This window comes from Sus scrofa, chromosome 4 (assembly GCF_054392235.1).
Source record: "Sus scrofa isolate SSC_HxYL_T2T_F1_AM1 chromosome 4, Sscrofa_HxYL_maternal_Yorkshire_Landrace_v2.0, whole genome shotgun sequence".
Lineage (NCBI taxonomy): Eukaryota > Metazoa > Chordata > Mammalia > Artiodactyla > Suidae > Sus > Sus scrofa.
The window spans coordinates 37446391-37471461 of NC_139386.1; the positions used below are offsets into that span (position 1 = coordinate 37446391).

General features: G+C 33.5%; 1 protein-coding gene across 33 annotated transcripts in view; it reads right to left on the reverse strand.

The window, feature by feature from the left end:
• The window catches only part of VPS13B (vacuolar protein sorting 13 homolog B), a 729842-nt gene that overhangs the window by 333383 nt on the left and 371388 nt on the right, over positions 1-25071 (reverse strand). For 17 of the 33 annotated variants that reach the window (XM_085021978.1, XM_085021974.1, XM_085021963.1 and 14 more), the window contains 5 exons: positions 19770-19941; positions 19156-19270; positions 17374-17515; positions 13522-13930; positions 3782-3893 (listed from right to left, as the gene is read on the reverse strand). In XM_085021978.1, coding sequence (XP_084878104.1) covers positions 3782-3893; positions 13522-13930; positions 17374-17515; positions 19156-19270; positions 19770-19941 — 950 coding nt within the window. Of the gene's footprint in view, positions 1-3781; positions 3894-13521; positions 13931-17373; positions 17516-18113; positions 18181-19155; positions 19271-19769; positions 19942-25071 lie in introns of all 33 variants that reach the window. The other 16 variants (XM_085021986.1, XM_085021983.1, XM_085021968.1 and 13 more) reach the window with 1 other exon arrangement.

The following is a 25071-nucleotide window of genomic DNA, read 5'->3' on the forward strand; positions in this document are numbered from 1 at the left end:
GCTCTTCTGGGTCCCCTGAAATTCCCTATTAATAATTTTCATACAAATTTGGATGCAAAACTGTTATATTTGGAATGGAGAGGTAATGGGATCCTACTGTATAGCCCAGAGAAATGTGTGTGATTGGGGTCACTTCGTTGTACAACAAAACTTGACAAAACATTGTAAATCAACTATACTTTAAAAAAAAAAAAAAAAAAAAAGAACACTCAAAAAAAAAAAAAAGCCCACAAAAAAACCAAATTTTAGAAATTTTGTCAATTTCTTCAAAGAAGCTAGCTGGGATTTTGATGTTGACTATACTGAATCTGCAGACCATTTTGAAGAGTACTGACATCTAACAATACTAAGTTTTCTGATCCACGTACATGGATATAATTCCATGTATTCAGATTTACTTTAATTTTTTTCAATGTTTTGTAGTTTTGAGAGTGTAAATTGTGTACTTTTCATAAATTTATTTGTAGGTATTTAATTCTTTTTGAAGCTATTATAAATTAATTTTTTTAAATTCACCTTTTTTTTTTTCTTTTTTTAGGGCTGTACCCATAACACATGGAAATTCCCAGGCTAGGGGTCAAATAGGAGCTGCAACTGCCCACCTATGCCACAGCCACAGCAACAGCAACATAGGATCTCAGCCACGTATGCAACCTACACCACAACTCATGGCAACGCCAGACCCTTAACCCACTGAGCGAGGCCAGGGATTGAACCTGTGTCCTCATGGATGATAGTCAGGTTAATTACTGCTGAGCCATAACGGGAACTCCTTAATTTCACTTTTAACTTGTTCACTGCTTATTGTTATTACGAAGTGATATTTATACAGTCGTTCCTCAGGATCTGTGGGGAATTGGTTCCAGGACCCACCAGGGATACCGAAATCCATAGCTACTCAAGGTCCCATCCTCCATATCCATGCTCTGTATCCATGGATTCAACCAACCAGCTTGTGTAGTACTGTATTTACTACAGAAAAAAAATCCACATATAGGTGGACCCATGCAGTTCCACCCTGTGCTGCTCAAGGGTCAATTATACCTTGGTCTTCATTTTACATTGCAACCTTGCCAAACTAGTTTATTTGCCCAGTGTTTCAGAGGATTCCTTGGGATTTTCTACATAAAGATCATGCTATCTGCTAAAAGATAGAGTTTTATTTCTTCCTTACAATGTAGTGCCTTTTACATCATTTTCTTGCCTAACTGCCATGGCTAGGGCTTCCAGTACAATGCTAAACAGAAGTGGTGAGAGGAGTTATCTTGTCTTGTTCCTGAGTTTAAGGGGAAAGCATTCAGTTTTTGACCATAAACTACACTGGCTGTGGGTTTTTTATAGATGCCATTTATTGGGTAGAGGAAGTTAGAAAAACCAAGATAGAAGAAAAACAAAAGGCGTATTAAACAAAGGAGGCAGTAAACATGTGGAAAGGGAGCAGGAGAATGAAATGACTAAATCACATAATCAGGGGGAGGCACTAAAAGACAGAAATATGAATTTAAAAATAACCGAAGAGGGGAGGTCCCCATTGTGGCTCAGCAGTTAACCAATCTGACAAGCATCCATGAGGACACAGTTCGATCCCTGGCCTCACTCAGTGGGTTAAGGATCTGGCATTGCCGTGAGCTGCGGTGAGGTCCCAGATGTGGCTTGGATCCTGTGTTGCTGTGGCTGTGGCTATGGCTGTGGCCAGCAGCTACAAATCCGATTTGACCCTTAGCCTGGGAACCTCCATATGCCGCAAGTGGGCCCTAAAAAGCAAAAAAATAATAAAAAATAAAACAAAACAAAAACTGAAGATAACTCATAAGAAATAGATTCTGAAATGGTCTGAAAACATAAAGTATATAGTTAAATATATAAATACTTTTATGTGTTTGGAAAAACACATAAAAATTCTGTGTGCCTCAGGTTTATCAATTAGAGAAAGAAAGGGCATTTATGCATAAACATAAAATAGCTCTCATGGACCTTTTGTGCACATATTTTTATGTATTTTGTGTGAGGCAGGATATGAGGCACTGAAGATCTAAAGAGATAGTGTACATTTTTAAACTTAATTTTACTTTTTGGCATTATATGTCTATACTACATAAAAGAAGTCAAACTATTAAAGTAGTGAAGTGGAGAAGAAAATGAGATATAGGGAAAGAACATAGAAAGAAAAGAAAAACTATGAAAAGTGAAAAGGTAAAGAATGAAGGAAGATACAAAAGGGAAGGAAAAATTATGTCTGAAAAAAACAGGCAAGTAAATAACAAGAGGGATTGAGAGGGGGAAAAGTTCAAGAAGGACAAAGGGGAGGAAGCAATGAGGCAGGAAGAGGAGAGCTGGAGAGCCACATCTCCACAAATGACGGCTCAAGAGCCAGGAAGGGAAGGAGGAGCAGAGGAGGAAGTATCTCAGAGGTCACTTTATTGGTGGTGATAGGGTCCTTTAATATGAAACATATTTCTTCCACCAAAAGTAAAGTAGGAAACACTTTGAGGACCACTTCTGAAGTGGAAAGAGAAAAGATAAATATACCTGAAAGAATTTCCAAATGTTAGAAAATTAAATTGTTTTCAACCAGAAAGGATTCTTCTACTGAAACCTTTCTCTGGATACTGAGGAAGTCAAAATATGATCTGTGATCTTGGCTCTGTCATTACTTGACTGAGACAAGAGCCATTCTTTCGACTCTTCAGTTTCCTAATAAGGAAGTTGGATTATATGATTCCTAAGGGTCCTTCAGTTCTGACATTCTTAAATTTTATATAAGTTAGCAAAATAAAAACTCATTTAAGGGGTGAATACTATAGGCTACTAAAAACAAACAAACAAAAAAAAAAACAAGAAAGAGAGCAAGATATATAAATAATTCAACGGCAAAAAAAAAAAAATCAACTCAAATAACAGGAAAAATTGAGAAAACAAAATCCCTAGGTCCACTGGAAGTAAAAATAGCTGTCACCCTCTAGGTGGTAAATGCATTACAAAAATCAGAATTTTTCCTAACAGTAACATTTATTGGAGAACAGTATAAATTTATTTTTTATAAGCGTGAAAGACTACAACATTGAAAAACAGACCAGCAGGAAAAATGACACTTGTTCAAGTGTATTTCTGTGACCTTTCTCACTTGGTATTATTTGCAACTGTACTTTTATGTCTGGCAGCAGTGCCAACTTCAGTAAGAATGATATATTATTTTTATCATGTTGATTACACATGTTCACCAGTTTAGTTGTCCATATACACTTGGTGTGGTTTGCAAATACTCAGTGACAAAATCCAGAGCACGGCATTTTCACAGAAAGTGTTTACTGTGAAATTTCTCTTTAGAAGTTTGCTTTTCTTTACAGCTTTGATCCATATGACATCCACAGTCCTACATTTCAAATAATGGCTTATGGTTAAATTAAGAAAATGCTTCAATTTGATACAATACGACAATACTAGGATGCGGTAGTTCTAGAGAGGACCTCATGTGCTCATGTGACTAGAGATTTGGTCAAATATAAAGTCTGCTAAAATTTTCCAAACTGCGCTTCTTCAGTTTTATGGTGACTTGGTACTTACATTCTGTTATTCATCAACACTTCACAGAAATACTTGATTTGTCTGAATGAATTTAAAAACCCACAACTGAAGAAAATCAGAAAAACCTGGTTTTAAATATCAAAAGATCCCGAATGAAAAGTATTTCTACAGGCTGCACTAAGCAAGTTTTATTGATCAGTGTACTTCTTTGCAGTATGAAATTGTTGCAAGACTGAACATAAGAAAATAAACTTACTGGTAAATATCTTTCCTGAGGACCGATCTGCCAAGGGGATTGTCAGCCTGGGGAGCCATAGCAACAGAGCCAATCTTCAGAACCATGGTGTCTTCCTTTGCTGCCTGATTAACTACAACAAAAGAAATAGATTCATGAGGTATACAGTAGATTTGTGTGTAACTTCACATGTAAGGAGAAATTTTTGAATAATGGCATAAACACATATTAACACAAGACCATAAATGAGGAAAAGAAAAAAGTTATGCTTAAAACAGAAATATTTAATGCTTATCTTAACTATTTCCTTTATGTCCCAGTAAGGAGACAACTGCATACACAACTAAAATGGCAAGGAAAAAAAAAAACAAAACATCACCCCAACATGAAAACATGTGATATAAATTATATATAATACTGAAGTAGTTTATCTAATTTCAAGATCTTATACTACTACATCTTTTTCCTAAGTGATTTTCAGTCTTGGGTTTTCAACACTGCATTGTTATTTACAAATATATTGAAGGATACCAGAAAGTCAGTAACAAATTCTCAGTCCTCTGAATTTACATGATTAGTAATAACTAAACACACACACGCAATAGCACTTTAAACTTAACATGTGAACTTAATGGCTGCAATGGTGAAGAAAACAAAAACCCAGTTACTAATTAATATACATGGACATTTCAACTTGCTATTTTTGGCACTTTAAAAATGTTAATAATTTCTGCTGTGGAACTGCTTGAGAAATAGTAATTTCAGACCTGTGTAAAAGTTCTACTTCGCAATGGAATGTAAAACGGAGGCAAGTACTCTTGGAAAACAATAAAAGGTAAAAAGGATATATTAATTCTGATTCTTTGTATTGAATAAAACAATACTTTACCTTATGTTCTCAGGTTATAAAGCTCAACATTTTTCTCTAAGTCACTGGCTAATTCAATGTCTTTTCTGAAAATTATTGGCAATGAAGACGTGTTCTTGATGGCATCATTAATTTATATTAAATTTTACTTCCTTTTCCCCCACAGATGATTCTACTCTAGCAGCTGTTTAAAATTGTTTCAAAATTGTTAGCAATACACTGCTTTCTGGGTTTTGAGGAAAACATATACTAAAACTCGTATTTTCTCTCAAAGAACTATTATCTGTCACAAATGGAACAGAAAAGGACTGGCTGCAAGACCTCAGGAATATCCTGAACAGAACATGCCTACAAAGGCATACAATCCATATTTCCCAAACTGTGGTGCCCAAAGAATGTAAAAGCTAAGAGATTATTTCCAGCTGCTTCAGCAGAACACTCGGTAGGGTCTGACTTAGATTAGTCTAAAAAAAGAAAGTCAGAATTAAGAAAATCAGAAAAAGTAAGAAGAAAGATATTCAGCAACGAAAAGAAGGAACTAGAAGATGAGGTGAGAAAAAAGAATGTATATATATATATGTGTAACTGGGTCACCATGCTGTACAGTAGAAAACTGACAGAACACTGTAAACCGCCTATAATTGAAAAAATAAAAATCATTATACAAAAAAAAATAATAAAAGTGAACAAGTAAGCTAAAAAAAAAAGAGAGAGAGGCAACATGGCAGCGGGCTGGGGAAAGGGAAGGTCAGTAAAACGGGAAAAAAACAGATGAACTATCATAATAAATATTAGCATGTGGATACCACAATAGAGATGGTATTTTTAAATGTCCACAGCAAAAAAAAAGATCAAATAGAAAACTATCTCTCAGGCAATTGCTCTATTTTCAAATGACTAGAGGTCTGGCTTGATTATAGGTCCTTATACTATGAACACTGTTTACATTTCACAGATCTTGCATTTTATGCCAGGCTTATCAAATAGTTCCATGTGGGTAAAACATCTGATTAAGCAGAAGGCATCAATTAAATCAATAAATAGTAAGCCTGGAGAATAGGCCATACCACAAAAGTGCAATTAGTGTACTTGCTAACTGTTCTTCCAGGCTACAGATACTACCCACCATATGAAAGTCTAAAATGAAATAGAAACATTGCAGTAAATGAGGTACATATGGAAGGAAAATGACGTACTTGGTGTTACATACAAAGCCAGATCCAAGAACAGAATTCTGTTTCTGTTAGAGCCAAAAGTGTTCTCACTACATTAGACTATGAAGTTATAATAATAATGATGATGATAAAAAGCACTTAATGCAGATCATTCACAAACTAAATCAAAATAATCAATTATATTACAGAAAGTATTCAGCTTATCAGAATGTATCTTTGAGCTATAAGGAAAAATAATAAAAATAAGTTATTTGTATAAGAAAGTGCCTTGAGTCATTTCTTTAGTTACCTTATAGCTGGAAAAAAAACAAGCTTCCCTTTTTTGGTTTCTTTCACCTGCATTTAATATATGGACCAAATGAGGAAATGTTCCCTCTAGAAGCATTTTCAACATGAAAATGAATGCCTTCCTTCTTTGCTTTAACTGTAGTTTTAAAAATTGAGCCTCATGAGGAACTACTCACTCTAGAAGACTCTTACGAGATTAAAAAAACAGTCCTCTGTTCTGAAATAAATAGCTTAAGCTGGAAGTCAAACACCTGTAGATTCAGAACCTTGATAATAACTGTACAAAAAGCAAGCAACATTCAAGTTGAAAACCAGACTTTCAATATCACTTCTTTAAATATGAATGTTAAATATATTTTTCTTACTATTAACTGAATTTAACATACGAACTATTCCAAACTTTTACATTTAATGTAACATGAAATGTAAGGCTCTTTTCTTAGGGCAAGAGGATAAAACAATTGAAATTATGAGCTTGGAAAAGTAACCAAAACCTTAAACAAAGAGCAGAATTTTCATGTAATTTTCAGACAATGTAAGACTGTTGCTCAAAACTGTTTTCTTAAATTCAACATGAAATAAAGAAAGTTTTGCAGACATCAACTTTCCCTAAAGATTCTCAATATAAATTCTATACAACAAAATATCAAGGAGTTCCCATCACGGCTCAGCAGGTTAAGGACCCAACATTGTCTCTGTGAGGACACAGGTTCAATCCCTGGCCTCACTCAGTGGATGCTTAATGCATCCAGTGTTACTGCAAGTTGAGGCTAGATCTCTGATGCAGCTCAGATCCATTATTTCGATGGCTGTGTTGTATGCCACAGCTGGAGCTCTGATTCGACCCCTGGCCTAGGGACTTCCATATGCCACAGGTGCATCCTTAAAAAGAAAGACAAATAAAACATTGAAAGTCTCAAGAGTATTTGAACTTACCACTGCCCAGTGTTACACTTTTATAAAGCCCCAACTGTACTGATAGCCCTACACAAAACTATCAACGAAAGCTTTTATTAGTTACTGCCACATTTGCATGCAGCTGAAGACAGAAAGAAGGTTCAATAAATGTGTAACCTAATGATTATACATATTAATGAAAAATATACATTGCATCTAGCTTACTAATCATCTGAGTTACAGGCATAAATTGCTTGGGGATATTTTTATAATATAGTTTCTGTTGAGAAGTACAATACAGCAACATTTCAGTATGCTATCACACTCAATAAGACAAAATTTACATTCCGTTTAATTAATTTAATAAAATGCTATGATCATTTGAATTAAGATTAGCAATGATGAAAGAAAGTGTCAAAAAATCTAGCATAATGCAATATGCCAAAACCTTTGAATTTTTGGCATGCATTTTTATATTTGTATTTTGTGGATAGGCACATGTTCTGGCAATACATAGCATCTCAGATATAGATATGAGGACAGGTATAAGTGAAGATATATACAAGTAGATATAAATACAGATGTATACATACAAAGACAGACAAATACACATAAAGGCAGAGGGCAAAAAAAAAAAAAAAAAAGACAAGACAAAACATAGGTCTTTTACAATGTAGACCAAACAAAAGGCTTAAAACAGAGCTCTTAAAAGATGAAAAGATGAGCAACTCCTTAGAAAAAAGGAAGTGTACTTTTCATTAACATGACTGACAAAAGACCAATAGGTTTCATAACCCTCTGTTAGGATGACAGTGAGGAAACAGTATAAAACAGTGCAGCCACTTAGGAGGGTATTTGACATCTATTAATATTGGGTTTTTTTGGCCACACTCAAGGAATGTGTAAGTTCCTGAGCCAAGGATAGAACCCATGCCAGAGCAGCGACCCATGACACAGCAGTGACAACGCTGGATCCTTAACCCACAGTGCCACAAGAGAACTCCATTCCTTAATATTTTAAAGGAATATACCCTTTGAATTAGCAATCCTTTTATTAGGAATTTATTCTCTATATAAACTTACCTAAGTCATGAAAAATACCGCTAAAAAGGTGTTTATACAAAACGTGTTCATACAAGCAAAGGATTAAAATTAATCAAAAGTCCACAGATAAATGGCGGACTGTATTTTCCAAAGATGGGTATAACAAGATTCCACCCCATATACTCTTATTCAAGGTTACCTGCTTAGCAGTAACTCAGGAATCAGAATTTTAGATTTATACATTAAAAACTGTACCAAAATCACCATCAAAACCCCCCATCAGCTTTTTTTATTTTTTATTTTTTTTTTGGCTTTTTGCTATTAGCTTTTTTTTTTTTAAAGCAAACAAGAGTCTAGAAATATTCTTGCAATTACAATCAATTGGGGATTTTCCTAATTAGAGCAACTACTTGGGAAATTTAAAGGAATATCAACAAAACTATGTGATAATGGTTATAAAATAAGCCAAAAACAATGAAGAAACAAAAAACAAATGCACACACAAAGGGAATAATGCTGTTTCTTTCTCTCCCTTTTCTCAAACAGCTAGATATAAATTCCTTCAGATATTTATACAAATCAGTGAAACACAGAACCTGTTTCACTCCACCGAGCAGGACAGAAGAATGAAGTGAGTCAACCAATGACCTTCTGACCTCTGCCTCACTGTGAAGGGGCTCAGCACACAAGTCCTACCACCCTTACTAAGAGTGAGCTCCCACTGCTCTGCTTGATGACTCAATTCCACCTACACATAAATACTGTTCAGAAAATACTACAAGTCCTGCCTTAGTCAAAAGGGTTTCCTAGCAGATTGGTGATTCTTCAAAAACATGAAATTCTAAACAAGAATTACCATCTAAGTTAGCAATTTCACACCTAGGTATATACCCAAAAGAATGAAAAGTGAGCTCAGACATCTGCATGTAGTAGCATTACTCACAATAGCAAACCCAACAGTGGAAACAATCCAAGTGTCTGATAGATGAATGGGTAAACAAAAATGTGATATATCCACGCAATGCATATTCTGCTATAAAAAGAAATGAAACACATGAGTGGACCCTAAAAATACTATGTCAAGTGAAATAAGCCAGACACAAAAGGACAAATAATTTATGACTCAACTTAAATGAAATATCTAGTAGAGGCAAATTCACAGAGACAGAAAGTAAATTAGAGGTTACCAAGGGGGAGTTATTGCTTAATGGGTTCTGAGTTACTGTTTGGAGTGATGAAAACATTTTGGAAATAGATAGCGGTGATGGTTGCACAATGCTGTCAATATAATTTATGCCATTAGTGCATACTTAAAAATGAAAACATTTTTATATCTACTTTAAGAAAAAAGATGAAAAAAAGACTTTTAACATAATGAGCAAGATATTTTACATTTTATGAGCAAACTAAGTGTTTTGACACTGACATGGATGGTAAAAAATAAGCTAGTCATTTAAGTTAACTTTAAATTAAAAAAATACCATATGATCCAGCAATCCCACTCTTGAGCATATACTGGGACAAAACTTTCATTCAAAAAGATACATGAACCCCTATGTTCATCGCAGAACTATTCATAATAGCCAAGACATGGAAACAACCTAAAAGTCCATCGACAAACAAATGGATTAAGAAGATATGGGGTATATACATACATATACATACACACACATACACGGAATACTATTCAGCCATAAAAACGACAAAAATAATGCCTTTTGCAGCAACATGGATGAAACTAGAGATTCTCATACTACATGAAGTAAATCAGAAAAGGAAGGACAAATACCACATGATGTTATTTATTTGTGGAATCTAAAATATGGCACAAATGATCTACAAAACAGAAACAGATAACGGCCAAGGAGAACAGACTTGTGGTTGCCAGGAGGGAGAGGGGAGGGAGTGAGGTGGATGGGTAATTTGGGATTGGTGGATACAAACTGTTAAATTTGGAATGGATAGGCAATGGGGTCCTACTGTGCAGCACAGGGAACTGTGTGTGATTGAATCACTTTGCTGTACAACAGAAATTGAGGAAACTTTGTAAATCAACTATGCTTTAATAAATATTTTTATAAACAGATTTTAAAATAATTTTTAAAAATTTAAAAAATAAAAAAAAACAGCACAGGGGAGATTTCCCCTCATGACCTAACAGTTAAGGATTCAGCATTGTCATTGCTGTGGCTCGGGTTTGATCCCTGGACTGGGAACATCTGCATGTCATGGGCGAGGCCAAAAAAAAAAAAAAAAAAAAATTAATTAATTAACATTAAAAAAAATCATGATAAATTAACTCAATTTAGGATTAGTTAACACCCAATTGTTATTTAGAGACCAATTAGGTCATATAATTTGAGGATCATCTGTGAATCCTAAACACTTCTAAATTATTACCAAAGTATCATAGTCAGGTGCATTGCCTTACTTCCTGATTTGTCTGAACGACCTTTTCCTATATTTTTGCAAGCATTTCCCCCAATATCTCTCTCCCTCAGCCTAATCTCTCACCTCTAATATTATTTATTTCCTTACATTTCAGTGAAATTTCATCCTTACTAATTGTTCACATTCAGATAAAAATAAAGAAAAAAAATGACCAAACGGGAACATAAAATATATGCATGCTAAAAGGAATTTTCAAGAAATCACAAAAGCTTACTAACATATCCTATTTTAAATGAAATTAAAGGAACTTATTCTATTTAGGAAAATGAATACTTTTGTACCAACAAGAGATATTTGTGGAAAATAATATCCCTAATTGTTAGAAAAAATAGAATTTTTATAATACAGATACTATAGGAATTTACTCTTACTTTTTCTAAACACAAAAATTTCTGTAATTTTTGAAATTAATTTTTTTTTTTCTTTTCAGGGCCGTACTTGGGGCATATGGAAGTTGCTGTGCTAGGGGTCAAATCAGAGCTGCAGCTGTAGGTCTACACTACAGTTCATAGCAAAGCCAAAACTTAGCCGCATCTGTGACCTATGCTGCAGCATCCTTAACCCACTGAGGAGGCCAGAGACAGAACCCACATTCTCATGGACATTATGTTGGGTTCTTAACCTGCTGAGCCACAACGGGAACTCTAAAATTTCTATAACTGTATTTTATTTTATATTTTATTTTATTGCCTTTTTAGGGCTGCACCCTTGGCATATGGAGGTTCCCAGTCTAGGGATCAAATCAGAGCTATAGCTTTTGGCCAAACCACAGCCACAGCAATGCCAGATCCAAGCCATGTCTGTAACCTACACCGCAGTTCATAGCAATGCCGGATCCTTAACCAACTGAGCGAGGCCAGGGATCAAACCTGCATCTTCATGATACTAGTCAGATTTGTTTCCACTGAGCCATGATGGGAACTCCTGTAATTGTATTTTAACGTAAAAAGTTGTGGCGACTGCAATATGATGCTACTTACTTTTAAAAATGTAATATTCTACACCATACTCTTTTCCCAAAATAATAAAATTTTCTGTAATAACAAAGCCGAACTACTTCTGTTTCTATAGTGTTTTCCCTCTAATCTCAGTTGGAAAATCTGGTTTTGTAAAAAGATTGTTTGAAAATCTCAGTGACATTTTATAGACACTGAGATAGTTCCTCTTCTTATATGTTTATGAGAAAATGTTGTTATTACTCTCAAAACTAGTTTTCAGAGAACTATATTGTGGAAAAACATAGGTTTCTTTTTTAAACCCTATGTAAGTACAATATAAATTATATTACCTAGATATTCATTGCATATTCATATAATAATAATAATAATAATGAAAAAGCATACAGGTTATTGCCTCTGCAATGAATGTACAGCCTCTTTTTTTTTCTGCTTATTGGCTTGTTTCTCATATCACTTGTAATTGCTTAATAAAGATAAGCTCTATTCTTTATTATTGATATGTTTCTACAAACTATCTGAACAGTTAATAACAACTGCATAGTGCTATCAGAATATAGCCTAAGACTAACCTCACATCTCAATGTAATCAATAGTATGACAGTCCCCTTAAAAATTACAATAAAAACAATAGAAACTGGTTTGTATTGAGAATCCATAGGTAAATACAATATATTTGTCTCTAGACATCTTGGTAATTTAGAACTATGAAACTCTAAAAATAATTATTTTTCATTAAAAGAAATGTTTTATAAAAGAAAAGAAATTTTGAAGAAAGCTTCATTTTTGGTAGTATTAGGAAGAATACCTTCCCTAACTAAGATCATTAGTCTTTGGGAGACAGAAAAAGAGACAGACTAGACTCTGTAAAGAAAGATAATGAAATCAGATGCTTTTCTTTTGTTATCTGCCATCACTGACTGTTCAAACTTTGCCTCTTCCACCTAATAACTAAAAGAAACAAACAAACAAAAAAACCCCAAAACACCTGAGTTTTGTTGCTTTCATTTGGCAAAGGCTATAACCTATCCCTTAAATACTCATTCTCTCCCCTCTCTCATATTCACAAGGCCCTCATTTATTAGCTGGACATGGTACCATCTATTTAAAGACTGTTTTTCAGTTTCTCTTACAACAGAATAGCCATATGACTATGTTTTGGTCGATGACATATAAGAGGTAGTGAAACATTGTATTTCCAGGAATTCTACTTTAAAAGAAAGTACACAGTCTTCTTCTGATAAGACTTGAATTTACTGAGAGCTTTCTAAGGTACTGGCACCATGAGCACAGTCCCATGCAGTCATCATTTGAAAGAAAGTTACTGATAAAACCTACTATCAAGTGAGATACTACAATTACTATTTCACACATAAGAACTTAGGAGAACCGACTCAACATCTCACAGTTCATAATGGGTAAATTTGGCATGTAAACTTTACAGCTCAAGTAATGGTTAACTCTGTTGTCCATACCATTAACTGCTGTGCTATAATTTCAGTAAAAATTGTTAATGTTCTTCAATCTTTGATACCATGGGGGAAACTATAAAACGTTAAAAGTCACTAGTGTGGATGGAGGCACTGAGATTATGAATTCCCTTCTTTTAAAATTCTAGCATAATTTTAGAGGGCACTGAGAAGCCTGGAAGGAGCCACAGGAGCTTTGGTGTATTGGCTACATTTTTAGTTTTTAGTTATCTTAGGTATATAGAACATAACACTTGAGTTTACTAAACAAAACAAAACAAAACAGGAGGTATAAGCTTTACCAGAAAAAGCTGTAAAGAAAAAACTCTCATATTTCTTACTCTAATAAAGAGTCAGAAACACAGCCAATATTTTGACATAACTCCTGAAGATTTAGTTGTAAAATTATTATAGCATATTTATTCTTTTTAAAACACTTTTAAAACTCTTTTTAAAATTACTATAACATATTTACCCTTTTTCAAACTGCAAACTAGAATGAGCTACCATATTTCAAAAAAGACAAAGAAAAAAGAAAACTAAAGTTCCTAGATGAAAGTTATTTAAAATCAACCCCCCCCCCACAAAAAAAAAAAAAATTCTGAAGACATACCTTCAATACTTGGCTGCACTTCTTCTGTTTTTGGAACAAAAATTCTGATTACGCTTGTGTTGATATAAATCAAAGGTAAATTGCGTGAAGTCAGTGTATGCGTCCTCATGGGCTGACCAGGAGATTTTCTTTTCTCTTTCTGGGTCTTTGGTAGTTTTGCTTGAAATATACTTGCAATGGCATTAAGTAAAGGAAAACAAAGGACAATATCAAAAGCTTGTGCTGAAAGAAGAATTTCATGAAGAAAATGAGGGGAACCATCTGTTAAACCTTCAGATAACTTATGAAAACTTCTTCGCTCATTTCTTGATGTTAACTTGTGACGAACATTTTTTGTTACAGCTTTTGTATATGTCAAAGAGAGAAATCCATGTTGCTGATGAGAGCCATCTAGAAGTTTTGCAGTTGTCTGTTCCAGAAAAAGGAAATCACAATACACATTTTATTAAAAAAAGGAAGGAAAACTATTTGAAAGCAGAAAACGATCTTGGTCGGTACTATAATCTCTTTTGTTATGTTCACACTTCTTAATGAGCACATTACTGATCAATTCTGTAGACAGCACAAAAACTTCTAAGACAGGATGACTGAACTTAGTTTGGGATCCTAGGTTGTAGTTCTAGATCTTGAGAGAGCTAATTAACCTCTTAGTGCCTATTTCTGTATTTTCTGTAACATTAGGAGTTTAGAACAAATCATCTCTAGATTTATCTTTCCATTCTTGATAATTTTTATTAAAAGTACTAACATGCTGTAATAACTTGGGTCACAGAGAGGTTGTTTAAGCAAGTGATCAACAAACAACCTGAATAGAAAACATGACTGACTTCGCCTGGCTTAACATTTACATGAACAAAGTTTTTTCTCTGATAATTTGGCTAATTTATATTAAGATTGAGTCCCTAAAAAGAGCCTCATTGATACTATGCTTTGATAACTGAATTAACCATTTAATGCATATTTACTGGAAATGGTAATGAGAAAAAATTAAACAAAGTCTTTTAGAACTTGTCTATTTTCATTGACTATCATATTGTTTAGAAAACCTACAAACTCTCCTAAAACTCATACTCCTTGGGTTTAATACAATATTAATACATATGGACATGTGATTGTGAGTGGAAATTATATCATTGTAATTTCAATATTTTTGACAAAATGTGTCCAATTAACTCTCATATTCAAATTACACACTATAAACAAATTATAGTAAAACAGCATGCTTTTAAGAGTAAAGTAAAATTCATACTTCATATTTTTCAAAATATGAAAGGGATATTCTTGAGAAAAGTTTTCCTGAACCAATTCACATAAACTCCTATCTTCCAAATTAATCAATATAAAGTAAGAGTTAAGTTGTTATTTGCCACATTCTCAACCCCTCTTTCCAAGACCTGGTGAAATTTTTTAGTTATTAGAGTCCAAATAATGATGTTAAGAGAGAAAATAAATTGAGGAAGAACAAAAAGAAGGAAATGTATTCACATAAACAAGAAAAAAGAAGAAGCCAAGCAGAGCGGGGCCTGAACCATTGTTATCCATTACTAGCAAACCTCTTCTACTTTGATTTTCTTCCTCTCATGTTGTTGCCTATCACTCAATGAGAAAGAAACAGTATGAAACTCAGTTTTCGATGTTAATTTTGTTTTTAATCTGAACATTATAATGAAAGGAAGGTGAGATAAAATTTACCTTTGCCTAAGTTCTTTTTATAAAGTTAATTTTCTGACCATTCAAAAAATAATTAAAAAAAAACACTTGGAAAGCAGGCACTAAATGAATGTGCAACATAGTCAGTTTCCATATAATTGTCTTTTTCTCAGAATGTTTTCTACTGTTTCCAATTTTCTCATTACCTCTTATCTGATTTCCCTTTCTTTTCGCTTTCTTCACTTAAAGCGAAAGGAAACAGCAAAACAAGAAAAAGTGACACCAGTCTTATCACCATTTTGCTGAAACGAAAGCAACAGTGGATGGAGAAGGGTGGCTGTGGTATGGGCCCAGTGGAAGATGCTACCCCAACGCCACTTCTAGTGTCTACACTGGGAATTAGGGCAGGAAGGAGTGGAATCAACCACTAAGCTGAATAACCCACCTCAAATCATCATTAATAGCAATGTTTGAATCCTGGAAATGGTATAAAAGATGTTTCAAGAGTTCCCGTTGTGGCTCAGCAGTAACAAACACGTGGGTTCGATTCCTGGCCTCGCTCAGTGGGTTAAGGATTCGGTGTTGCCATGAGCTGTAGTGTAGGCTGCAGAGGTAGCTCAATCCCCATGTTGCTGTGGCTGTGGTGTAGGCTGGCAGCTGCAGTTCTCATTCGACCCCTAGCCTGGGAACTTTCATATGCCATAGGCGCACAGCCCTAAAAGGACAAAAAAAAAAAAAAAAAAAAAAAAAGTTTCAATGTATAAATCTTTTGACTTTGAAAAAATATTTTTAAACATGCTGAATGTAGGTAATTTTAAAAGTAAACTCCCATGAGAGAAAGAGTTTTGAATTGCTACATCCCTAACTCCCCTAATAAAGTGGGGGAAAAAATTGAAGAGTAAATGAATACTAGCTGGAGTTAATACAAATTTTTCACATAGTAATAATATTTTATAGTACTTAAAATGAAAAGTTAGAAAGCACTGACAAAAAAGTTAAGAAAATTAAAAAATTTAGAATAATTGATTTAAGAAATTTTAAAGGACATTAACAATAATCTAAACAGAACTTCCACTGATATAAAAACCACATTTAGAGACATCTTTTTTCCAGACAAGGCTAAAAAAGAGTCAAAAATCAAATCAGAAATCAGTATTTGCAAATACAATGTTAAACATTAAATCTAAGAATGCAATTATTTAAAATATTTGGCTGGAGTTCCCACTGTGGCACAGTGGGGTAAGCATCTGGCATTGTCTCTGCAGTGGCTTGGGCTGCTGCTGAGGTGCAGGTTTGGTCCCCAGTCTGGTGCAGTGGGTTAAGGATCCAGTGTTGCTGAAGCTGTGGCAGGTTCAATCCCTGGCCCAGGAACTTCTATATGCCTATGGTGCAGCAAAAACAAAAACAAAACAAAACAAAAATTGGCTAATTTTTATACTCGTTTTAATGACATATGCCTTAAATACCATTTGAACTATAAAAAAGGGGAAATACCAGTTTATACATGATGAGAAAATATCTAGCAATGTACTATTTTAATAAATTCTTAAGAGAACTGCTATTATCATTGTGATAATCTGCTCTTAATATTTTAAAATTACATGCATTTTTATTGACTTTGGGAATGTCACTTAAAATAATTAGCTTAATAACATATTCAGATATTTTGGACCACTAGGGCAAGAAAGGTTCTAAACTTCTAAAACCCACTGGTACACAGTCTAGTGTTCATCTTCCACCAAGTCAATGACAGATGTACAGTCTTATCTATGTTTAAGAGGAACCAAAGAAGGTATCCGGAGTTAGGTGTGAGAAGGAAATGGCATAATAATAGAAAAAAAGCAATTTAAGTTAGAATGATAATAGGAAAGACAAAAGCAGTATGGTCAACTCTTGATCATTCGATACATGCATAATTTAAAAAAACGCATTTAACATCCTACTTTGATATTCTAATGCTGATGGTAAAATTACTTTGTATTCACAAAAGGAGAATGACAAATAGCATACTCAAGTAAGTCAGAAACAAAATATACTATACTGAAAACCAGTCCAAGATTTCAGAATACATTGCACTTCAGTACAAAGTGGATGATACAGAGAAAGATGAAAATCAAGAGTTGACTCTGTGGATAGTTCAATTCCTTCTCTGGGTTCCCGTTAATGGGAGTTCTGTAGCATAATTTAAAAATGATTTCTTACAGAAGGAAAGAAGCCAGAGCAATTACTGAAAGGGTCCTGCTTGCTGATGGGTCGAACCAACAAGGTGCGTCTGTTCAGCTTGTCAGTACAGGAAAGGAAGACACCTCCACATTGCCCCAGAGACCAACACTCTTCCCCAAGGCTTGAGGTGATGGACAGGAGCAAAGAAGGTGAAAAGACAAAAAGCAATAAAAGCCATAAGCAAAAAAATTTGGATAGCTTTAATTCTGCTCAAGTTTGCATAGGTTTAGGTTTGAGCCACTGCTAGGTATGGCCTCTGTTTGAACCATCTTCTGCAAAAGCATTGTTAATGGAAGTAAACCAAAAAAAAAAAAAAAAAACAAAAACAAAAAAAACTGCTTTTAGTGTAAATTACTACTTAAAATTTATAATAAAGCACAACCCAACATAAACTCAGTTACAAATGTGAAAAACTTCTAAAAAGTCAACATAATAATACATTAATGACATTAATGATAAAGTATATTAATAAAAGCAATCCTACCTTTGCCTTATTGAACAATTTACTTAATTGCTATAATAGGAAAATGGTTACAAAACACAAGCAGCTTCAAAGAATAAACAGTTTTATTTTAAAATTTGATTTTGAAAGAACAGGTCAAAAAGAATTTACTCTGAGCTTTAATTCTTGTAACCATTAGTCCTATTGCATGAAAGAACAAAGATAAGCAATTTATAATATATTTTTTGAAAAATCAGAATTACTAAATGAGTCTCACCACAGGTTTCTCTTTGCACTGCAGAAATACTCCTTCAAAATGTCCTGACTGCCAACCTTCCCCTGGCCTGGAAAACATAAGTTCACCTTATCTGTTCTCTTCAATTTTTCTGATTAAAAAATTGAGCATATATAACTATTTCAAGTAGTAAAAATATAAACAACACTACCCTGAACTAAAACATGGATCTGAAAATGTAATCAGTAGAACAATTTACATTAGCCCTATACCCTGGTTTATCTTCATGGTAAATTGTACATTTACTTGGTTATTTTTCTTTCTCATTCAAAAGACTATAAGGTCCATAAAAGCATGATTTATGATTATTTTTGTTAAACACTATATCCCCCAGTGCTTAGCAGAGTACTCAGGACATAATATATACTCAATAAATATTCTGATTAAATGATGAATAAATAATCTAAATATTTAAATTGTACATACACTTAAGAGTTAAATCATTGATGATCTGGAACATAAATTATAATAGTCATATAATCAAGAAATTATTTCAGCAGTAAAATAAAATTCATTTATCACTTGCAAGGATCATTTTCATATAGAGATATACCATTCAAAAGGAACTAAAGAGCTAATCATCCCATCATCAAAAAATCAATTAGTGATTCACTGTTAACTACAACAAAAACAATTATACACTTGGTAAAATAACACTATTATAACAGGTCCTAATATATATTCAGCAAAATATTTTGAACTTCACAATTTTGATATAATTTTCTGGCTGTGACAGATTTGATAACATAAACAATATGATATAGACAATTAAGAATAAAAATTCAAATGTATTTAATGTAGAATTATAAACCAGTTTAAAGACAAGACTGGTTTTTAGGGTATATAATGCATCAATAAAGATATAGAAACATATGTGCTTCTGCAAACACTTCATAATTTCTGAATAAATAAATATGATGAATACAGGAAAAAAAGGACTAATCAAATTAAAGTATAAAAATTCTTATATAGACTTTGTTCAAAGAAAATATCACTTTTCCCATATTCATTATTCATTATTTACCTGCTTCTGTAGTGGTCAATATTGAAACTTTCTATTTTACATTTCACTTTGGTGTACACATCCTGGACATCTATGGAAGCACTGAGATCTTCTAGTTCACTGACCATACAGAGTTCTGAAATAAGGTAAACATTAATATCAGCATAGGCCTAACAATATTAAAACTTTCTATTTTACATTTACTGTTGGCATAATATCATCGATGTCTACAGAGATTCATTAAGCACATGAGATTCTACAATAAAAAGGAAAATTAATACCAATATAGGCCTTACAATTAGGAAAGGATACCTATTTCAAGATGAAAAATCCCAGTTAATATCTGAAGTGCTACTTCCAATATCAGTCAACAATCTTTGCAATACTTTAAGTGATGATATATAATGCATGAATACAACCAGTGAAATTACCTCATGGCTTCTGGAATGAATTATAATACAAACTAGACAAAATTTAGGTGTTACAGTCAACATGTTAGTATTTGTAATAGAAATCACTTGAATTTTCTAACGATGGCTGATGAAAATGACAACGATAAATAAAACAAAGTCTCTAATTTCTTCTAAAGATAGTGTTCAATATTTTATCTTTTCAGTAGAAAAGTAATCCTGTACCTGTGCCTTTGTTTTCTGGATCTGGAGCAAAGAGCTTTATAGTAATTTTGGGGAGCACCCACTGCATCCACAAACTAATACGACCACTGGATCCACCAATGTTACTTGTAGTTTGTTCCAAGGTAACAGAATCTGAGAATGGTGAATCATCAAGTGCTTGTACAGAATCTCCCTGGGATGAGAAATAACAACACTTTGTAACAAATAAAAGTAACAAAAAATTAATTTTAAGTCTATAATTATTGCTTAGAACTTATCCTTATATGTGCTAATACCATACTGATTATACTAATACATAACGCCAATAACATAAACATATACTAATCATGTTTCATTTTTTAAAGTTTTATTGAAGTCAGCTGACTTACAATGTTGTGATAATTTCTGCTGTACAACAAAGTGAGTTATCCATATACACATATCCATTATTTTTCAGATTATTTTTCCATATAGGTTATCACAGAATATTAGAGAGAGATCCCTGTCTATACAGTAGGTCCTTGTTGACCATCCATTTCTTACACAATAGTGTGCATATGCCAGTCATAATTACAATGTACCTACATGCCCTTCCAGTTTCCTGAGATAAGCTAGGATCATATCAATGAGTATTTCCTTACAGAGTTGCTATCACCAAGGGGCAAATCTAGCTCTATTTTTGGAACAAAATTTTTACAACCACATAGCCACATCCACGCATTTATCTACTGCCTATCACTACTGTCTAGCAGAAATAAGTAGTTGCCATACTGATGCTATGTCCCACAAAGCCTAAAATATAATCTTGTCATTTACAAAAAAAGTTTGTGTACCCCTGTTACAATGTATTTATGTATGAATCTACAATAACCATAGCAAAACAAAGCATAATTAGAATGATTAAGAAACAGCAAAACCTTCATCTTGCCTCACAATTCAATATCAAGGAGATATTTAAAAGTTTGTAGAGCTGACAACAGACTTTTTAAAAATGATCTTTATGGTTAGAAGCCTCATAATTAGAGGTAGAGAGGCTAAGATTATTCAATTTAACAAGTACACAGTGAATTCTAGACACATATAAGGTCCTAAATTTGGTACTACCAAACTTTCTGTAAAAGGTTGGGTTGTTTTTTGTTTGTTTGCTTTTTAACCTTTTCAGCAGCTGAAAAATAAATTCTGGTTTGAAGGTGTAGTTTCATTCTCAAAGGCAGGTAGAGATAGTGACCACTAACTCATGTATTCTGCTTTTTTGGAATTAGCTATCAAGTATTTGGGTTGCTAAAATTTCAACTTCGCGGTCCACTCGGTGGACAAATCAAATACACCATAGTATGCTCATTTGTTCAAAAGGTACGTGTATATTTAAATATTAGTAACAGGTACTTAAGTTTAGTCTGGTAGGCAACATGCTGTATGTACCAGGTTAGGGACTTTAGATACTAGCTATGTAATTTAACCTCAGAATTTGTTTCTGCCTCTGCAAAATGGGTATTTCTCTCTCAGAATTGTTAAGATTAAATAAGAACATGAACATAAAGTGGTTATATGTAATATACAATTCATAAAGAGTATGTATAATTATCACCACCAAGCTGAACTACTATTTCAAGTTGTTACTCACAGTCCTATAGAATTTGGTATCCTGTACCCTTTGCCTTTCTCACTCTATCTTATTTCTAATTTCAGCACATTTTCCTTTGCCTTACATGTTCAATTTGTAATATTTAACTGTTGCTTTGAGTCTCAACAAAATGTCCATTTCTAAGGATTCAAAACCAGTAGTCAACGACCAGAACAAAACATCCCTTAAAATTTTATAGAAGACTATATGACATGGTCAGTATGCTATTTCTATGATGTTTTCTTAGAGAAGAAGCCACTAATCTCTTTGTTAAACCATTAGACTGGCACTCAAGAGCAGGGAAGATAAGTAAAACCTCATACAAAACCAAACCAAAGACCCTCCTCCCATTACCACAGACATGACATCTACACAGGTATGTTCAGTTCCTACATGATGTTTTTAACCTTGATCTCAATTCCATGTTATCTTTCAATCAGAAGAAAATCCAATTTCCTTGAATCCCCAAAAGGATACAAAAAGAAAGATTTTCACAAAACAGGCAAGTGTTTACTGTTAGAATACTTAGGCACCAAGCACTGCAAAGCAATGGTGTCCTGTGATTTAGCGTGACAGAAAATTATAGACTTAAATCTGGAGATAGTTGAGTCATTCTTTGTTCCAGTTACACCAAGCAAAGCAAACAGCTCACTGTGATGTTTTCATACAAATGCTTCTCCAAAATATAAGTGGCCCTAAATCTGCTATAATTGAAATTCCTAGAATTTGAGAAGCTATTTGAAAATTCAGGTTTTTGGTTAGCTGTATGAAATAACACAACATCTAATGAAAAGCACAAACTAACCCCAGAAAAAGACACACATTTTACAAAGTCAAATTCAATAAAAGACAACACAATGTAGTCAGTATGCCCTTATTTCTCTATGGATTGGTTCTTAGAGCAGAAGAATTCATAAACTAAATTCTCCCTCCAACAGTTAGAAGAACACTATAATCACAAGAATGGAAACTGTGGGGAAAACACCATCTCAAATCAATGAGCCCTGGATTTTTAACACTGTTAAGTATATTCAATAGGAATGCTAAGAAAACTTCAGCTTCAAATATAATCAGCAAGCACTCTTAAGAAAAAGTTTTGCTCTCTTTTTGATACAGTCTCAATTTTCAATTTGGATCTACAGCATTTGGTGTAAAACTGTTAAGTATGTTTGTACATTAATTTTCTCCTCTATTTCTAAACTTATAGAAAAAACTGAGCCAGATTTGGAGATGCTGATATTTTCTCAAGACTCTTTATGCCAAGTTCTAAAACATACAGTTCAAATCTTTCACCATTTGGTTGCAAAGTGACCAAAATACTGAGTTTATTTTGCTAGTTGAATTTATCTTTGCTCATCTGGAAGAGCAAACACTTCAGCCTCCATCCTTGGCCTACTTCAGAGCTCACAGATGATCATACTTTTGGTCACCCTACTATTCTTCCTTATCAAAATAACCCCAGCATTCTTGTTCAATCACAAAACTTCCCAAAGGGCTAAACAGTGTTTGTACTTAAGTCCACAGTAACAAGTGGCTTGCTGTGGTTTCCACTACTTTTGCTTTTTTTCTTTCTTTCTTTTTTTTTTTTTTTTTTTTTTTTTTTTTTTTTTTTTGCTTTTTTGAGCCATACTTATAGCATAAGCAAAGTTCCCTTGCTAGGGGTCGAATCAAAACTTCAGCTGCTGGTCTATGCCACAGTCACAGCTACGCCAGATCCAAGCCACATCTGCAACCTACCACACGGCTCACAGTAACACTGGATCCTTAACCCACTGAGTGAGGCCAGGGATTGAACCTGCATGCTCATGGATACTACTGGGGTTTGTTACGGCTGAGCCACAATGGGAACTTCCTGTTCTCACTATTTTAATGTGAGGGTGGGGAAAATGAATACCTGTTTTTAAATTCAGTTCTGAAGCCTCTCATTTATATTCCACACCCCTACCACTCTGATTAATATTCAAGAAACTAGAGCTATATCCACTGAAAAGTATGTTGCTCCCTATCAACATGACAACATAAAAAGAATTACAGTTTAAGTATAAATCATCTAGGGAATCATATAAGCAAATACTTTTCTTTTACTTAAAACAGCTGTTGAGAGTAAGCTTTTAGAAACTAGATTCACTTATAGTGAATCTTTTTATAGTTGAAATAATTAAAAAATAATTATTTTGACCCAACTGAGCAAGAAATATCTAAATAGTAAATGTTTTAAATTTTTATGAACTTTTTTGAATGCAAATATTAGTTAGAAATTAAAAAAAATCAAAACTGTAATTTCAAAGTTTTGTACTTACTTTGTACAACAATATAAAATGACCTCAGATTAATATACAACTAAACTGAATTTTAAAAAATAAGCCAATAATTGAGAAACTAGAGACATCTTCTGGCATGATTATTTTGAAATAAGAAAAGCAGGACAAACAAAATATTGTGCTGATTTATATGTGATGGCTAAACAATAATCTGCTTTGATACAAATTACCCTTGGCTCATTCAAAAGCTACTCAACTGATGAGATGATGTTTTGAGGATATAATCATTTAACGATTAATATTTAATGAAATAAGTCTATTTTCAGGAAGAAATTTAAAATTATTATAAAATATTATTGAAAGAGCAATTTGAGCAAGAAGTTCAAACTAAATTTACTTTCTGAAGGGTTGTTTGGGAGGGAGTGGGATGGACTGGGAATCTGGAGTTAACAGATACAAATTATTGCATGTGGAATGGGTAAGCCATGAGATTCTGCTGTATAGCACTGGAAACTATATCTAGTCACTTGTGATGGAGCATGATGGAAGATAATGTGAGAAAAGGAATGTATATATGTATGTGTGACTGGGTCACTTTGCTGTACAGTAGAAAATTAACAGAACACTATAAGCCAACTATAATGGAAAAAAGAAAAATCATTTAAAAAAGATAAAGAGTTGTTCTGTAACAATTTAAGACAGATTCATGCTAGGCTAACTGAACTTAAATAACTGAAAACCTGACAACAGTTTTCCTATAGCAGTTGATGCCAAACAACTTCATTTTTTGGGGAGGTGAGGGTGGGAGAGATATAAGTGACACATAATATTATAATAGTTTCAGGTATATGTAATGACTCACTATTTACATATACACTGTGAAATGATCATAGTAAGTCTAGTTAACATCTGTTGCCACACATAAGTCATGAATTATTTTTTTTGTGATGAAAACTTTTAAGATTTACTCTCTTAGCAACTTTCAAATATACAATATGGTATTTTAACTACAGTCGCCATGGTGTACATTACATCACTAGGACTTATTTACTTTATAACTAGAAGTTCGCACCTTTTCAGAACCTTCCTTCATTTCATCCCCTCTACCTCAAATTTTCAGTCCTGATTTAACTGAAAATAAATGCATTTTAAGTAATTACTGGAGACTAAGAAATGAACCACTTCATGCTGTTCTGTTTTTTTCCTGGAAATATATTTTCTTTTTATTTAATTGAAGTACAGTTGATTTACAATACAATATTAATCTCAGGAGTACAATATAGTGAATATCTCATAGGTTATACTCCACTTGAAGTTACTATAAAATACTGACTACATTTCGAGCTGTACAATACAGCTCATGCTGGATTTTTTTTGAGAAATAGGCTGCTAAAGCCATTTAAATTCCAGAATCAAAATAAAATGCAACTCAAATTCT